Genomic DNA, 4,718 nt, shown 5'->3' on the forward strand with positions numbered 1-4,718 from the left:
TTATACTTTGCTAATGAATGGAATATCATAACATTTGTTAATTGTCGTTCATAACTGAAGATACATTTGAACGTCCTGATACAACCGAGAATAGTGCTGGTCAGTGTTGGTGATTGCCGAAAATTTGACAGAAGCTGCTATATTGCTATCTATATTGTATACAACATTTTCAATCCGATAGAAGATGCTACAAAAACACGAGTCTCTCAATGCATGAACCGCGAGAGAATTTTTCTACATTTCTTCGCTCCACTTCATACTCTGTCACTTAAAAAAATGTACAGTCTGATAATGATCGTTGCTATGTTGAATTTCCCAAGAGAGAATCGCAAGTTGACAATTATCGCAGAAAATCGAATCGATGTTTCAACTTGATGATTCTTACACTAGGTTGCAATATTTCAAAACCCTTGTGTGGAGCATTCACAGACATTTTAATAGACACAACTTATACAAAGATTATATGCACATAGTTAGAATAAGCGGCAATAGTAAAATGATTCTATCGCAATTATCAACTGCCTGTATAGAATCGGATCGCGAAACGAGAATAAGCGACCGTTTGTTGCTTCAGAGAGGATCCCCACAGCAGCGTGATAACCTTTGATTCTCAGAAATGTCATCGAGAGAAATTTGCTCTCGCACTGGTGTCTATTCTATGTTAAATGAGCCGTGCTGGGTTTTTGTTGTTGTGATGATATCCGTCTCTCTTTGATGGCACTGATTCAATCGTGTGAAGAGTTGCTGGTGAACGTTCTTTGACACGATAAAAGCCATCCTTGGTGCTGGTTTAAATGAGGCCTGGGATACCGAAAAGCTTTAAGATTTAAAACTGGTGAGCATGTGCTTAACAATTTGAATATTGTATATTTCATAGTCGAATAATTATAGACTACCCAAGTAACCATATGTATTATATCACTGCACATTTACAACTCAATTTTTACATTGTTAATGTCAAATTACACTAATCCTACATACTTTAAAGCAATGTGCATTAAATTTGCATTCAAAATGTAACTGAGCATTATTTTACAAAAACCTTCCGCTGTGCTATATATCAACATTCATTATTATATTTTTGAGCAACGAAACTTTAATAATAACTATAAGAGTAATAATCCTATAAGAGTCTAATAATCGCCCTTTTCAGCTATAAAAATGGCATTTTAGCATTGTAAAAACACGTGTAACTCCGCTGCATTTAATCAAATTTTACACGATTTTTTAAAGTTGAATCAATGCAAAGTTATAATGCGTCGTGGTTACTTGGGTATTACATTGAATTTCAGTTGTTGATAACAAACAAAGCTGCAGCCAAATTACGAATAGTAATGATAGTATTTTTATTTAAGCATTTTTATTCACGTTGAAACTTTCAAATATCAAGATAATAAATGTATTATTTCATAATCCCCATTTTCAAATTTCATACCGCTCATTTAATGTTCTTTTTCGATACCTATTTGAAATTTCATAAAACAGTTGTATGGAATTTATAATGCCATGTAATTGTTTAAATTCAAATTGTTTCATAAGGCGTTTCTATGAAAATCACACTTGTGACAAAACAAAATAAAGGACATTTTTTTAATACAGTTTGTCTAGCCGAATTAAAAATATTGTAGAAAAACAATGCAATTTATTGTTAAAAAACCTTCCACAACTCTGACGAAACAGTTTGGATTTGTCTGCAAATCGATAACCAGAAATACAAATGCCCAAAAGTTCGGAACATTCCAACGATGAACTCGGCATTAATTCAGCTTTAACAATTCGCGTGAAATTTGATTAAATGCAGCGGAGTTACACATGTTTTTACAATTTTATTATAAAGCTGAAAAGGGCGATTATTAGACTTTTGTAGGATTATTACTCTTATAGTTATTATTAAAGTTTCGTTGCTCCAAAATATAGCATCGAATGTCGATATACAAGACGGCAGAAGGTTGTTGTAAAATAATGCTCACTTACATTTTGAATGCAAATTTAATGCACATTGCTTTAAAGTATGTAGGATTAGTGTAATTATACATCAACAATGTAAAAATAAAGTTGTAAATGTGCAGTGATATAATGCATATGGTTACTTGGGTGAATCGTGGGAAATGAACAATGTATTGTCAAGATAAAATAAAATGTATTGAAACCCTCAGATCTAATTGTGAATCATAGTTTATGCTATTAAATCAATGGTTTATTTTTTACGGGCAGTTACCTCAGTGTATATAAAAAATTTTATAGAATTTCCTGGGATTTATTTAATACAATTTTTTCTAGTTTTTAAGACAAAGTTGATTAATGGTAACACCCTTTATAGATTATCTTGGATTTGCTGACATAAAAAAAAACTTAGCTGGCTTCCCTGCTCCGAAGCGAGCTTCGGTTTTCGGAGAGTCGTATTTTTGTTTATATTATGTATCTAGGTTCAGAGATGCCATATCTGCAGATGACTTTTTTTCTGCAAACTTTTGAAACCGTTGAAATTTAGAAATTATTTAAAATTTTATTATCATCATGTATCATCATAAAGCAAGATGATCTTAGCCTGACTGCTTCAAACAACGCAAAGGAAAAAAATGATCACAAGAAACCCGAAGATTTCTATTATTGAGTTTGCAGACTTTTTGAATCCTGTCTGCTGATAATTGAAATTTTTACCTGGCAATGCTGTTTAGAAAATTCCTATCGGTCATTGCTTGTTTTCAAAAAGTGACAAGGAAAATTGCTATCGTAGTGATCCGGGTTAGAATATAAACTGTTGAGATTCTCGTATAACCTGATAAGACCGTAATGGCAGGTAACTTTTGGCAAAGTTCCCACCATCAACAATGGATTTTGGACAAGCAGGATTTAATTCGAGAACGGCAACATGACCTAAAGTCGCTTACCGAAGAAGAGTATCAAAAAGTGTTCATGTTTTTTGCAAATGTAATTCAAGTACTCGGAGAACAGCTTAAATTACGCCAACAAGTCATTGCCACTGCTACCGTGTATTTTAAACGATTCTATGCAAGAAATTCTCTCAAATGTATCGATCCGTTACTGCTTGCACCGACTTGCATATTGCTTGCTTCGAAGGTAGAAGAGTTTGGTGTCATTTCCAACTCCCGGCTAATTACTACTTGTCAGACGGTTATTAAAAACAAGTTCAGCTACGCATATCAACAGGAGTTTCCATACCGAACGAATCACATTTTGGAATGTGAATTCTATCTATTGGAGAATTTAGACTGCTGTTTAATCGTATATCAGCCTTATCGACCATTGCTCCAACTGATTCAGGACATAGGCCAGGAGGAGCAGCTGCTTACGCTAACATGGCGACTAATAAATGATTCCTTGAGAACGGATGTCAGTTTGCTGTATCCTCCATATCAGGTTTGTTGACACGTGCCTGTAAAAATATCATATAATATTTTTTCTCCTTAGATTGCTCTAGGTTGTATGCAGATAGCATGTGTTATTCTCCAGAAAGAACTGAAGGCTTGGTTTGCTGAATTGAATGTCGATATGGAAAAGGTTCAAGAAATTGCTCGCGCTATTCTAAATCTATTTGAACTTTGGAAGAGCTACGATGAAAAGGAAATTCAAGGGTTACTGGAAAAAATGCCTAAACCAAAACCAGCTCCGCAACGGTGATTCTTTGTAATCAAATTTAAACAAACTATCCTATGCTCTCGACTAGAATTATGGTGAAATGAAATGCTGTTCGTAATAAGTTTGTGTTAATTTTACCACGAATATTAATTTTCAAGTATGTTTTAAAGCTTGTTTCTCATTAGCATATATACAAACATTTATTAGTATTTTTTCGAAAGAATGAACTGATAGATTAAATAATTGCACAGTTTCGTAGAAGTACTATAAATCTAACAAAATAAAGAGTTCTAGTTGACAAGCTGGAAATATACAAGAATCAGATATAGTGGATAATGACTATATTTAACACCAACATTATTGCGATTTTTCCATTATAAATTCTTTAAATTGTCAAGTTGAATGATGATTGCATTTCAATAACTCCAAAGATTAAAGCCGTCGTACAGGTTTAATTTCAAACTCACTGAAACATAACGGTGGAGATAATTATGGAAGATTAAAATTTTATTGTCATGATTTCGGATATTTTGAACCACAAAACACTAAATCATACTAATATTGCGGAAAATATATGTAAATTGTTCTTCATAAGACTGATATGCGTGTATTTCGATATACATAGTAAGAGTATCACATGATTATAGTAATGCATATTGACGTCGTCGTTTTTTGTCGGAGTCTTTACACGAGGACCAGTAATATAATTTTTAATGATCTTATATATATTTCGTTATGATACTTTCATTTATTATACGTAGTTATTCTGAACAAGGGTGAATCACATTACTGGCCTCGTAAGGATCGCTCATATTATATAATTAGGTTCTCTACCGTTACTGTTACTTGATTTAACATAAAAGAAACATTTATGTTTTCTGGTGTTACCGCCTCATTTGGACGTCCACTGCGTTCTGCATCATCGTTGTCTCTATGACCATGTTTGAAGTCAGCGAACAAACGTTTTATTGTTGTTTCTGGTAGAGCGGAGTCTACATAACACTTTTCAAGCCATTGCTTTGCATGAACGGTACTTTTCCCCATCAAGAAGCAGTGTAAAATTTAAACACGAAATTGTTTTTGATCCATTGTTTTGAAAATAACAAAAGTAGCTTAAC

At 33.3% G+C, this 4,718-nt stretch overlaps 1 protein-coding gene across 1 annotated transcript; it reads left to right on the top strand.

Moving 5' to 3' along the window:
* Nucleotides 1-2,700: 2,700 nt before the first annotated feature.
* Nucleotides 2,701-4,268, top strand: LOC131433068 (cyclin-C). Its single transcript, XM_058599824.1, has 2 exons — nucleotides 2,701-3,381; nucleotides 3,433-4,268. Exons 1-2 carry the CDS (start codon nucleotides 2,794-2,796, stop codon nucleotides 3,640-3,642), a joined length of 798 nt encoding a protein of 265 aa, XP_058455807.1. The 5' UTR covers nucleotides 2,701-2,793; the 3' UTR covers nucleotides 3,643-4,268.
* Nucleotides 4,269-4,718: the final 450 nt, after the last annotated feature.

Source organism: Malaya genurostris, chromosome 2, assembly GCF_030247185.1.
Source record: "Malaya genurostris strain Urasoe2022 chromosome 2, Malgen_1.1, whole genome shotgun sequence".
In the NCBI taxonomy this organism is placed as follows: domain Eukaryota; kingdom Metazoa; phylum Arthropoda; class Insecta; order Diptera; family Culicidae; genus Malaya; species Malaya genurostris.

What these genes read in the sequence shown, in the direction of transcription:
- LOC131433068 (XM_058599824.1), top strand. Translation starts at nt 2,794, where the DNA reads ATGGCAGGTAACTTTTGGCAAAGTTCCCACCATCAACAATGGATTTTG. An exon ending in TGCTGTATCCTCCATATCAG is followed by an intron (nt 3,382 to 3,432) that starts GTTTGTTGACAC and finishes TTTTCTCCTTAG; the next exon opens with ATTGCTCTAGGTTGTATGCA.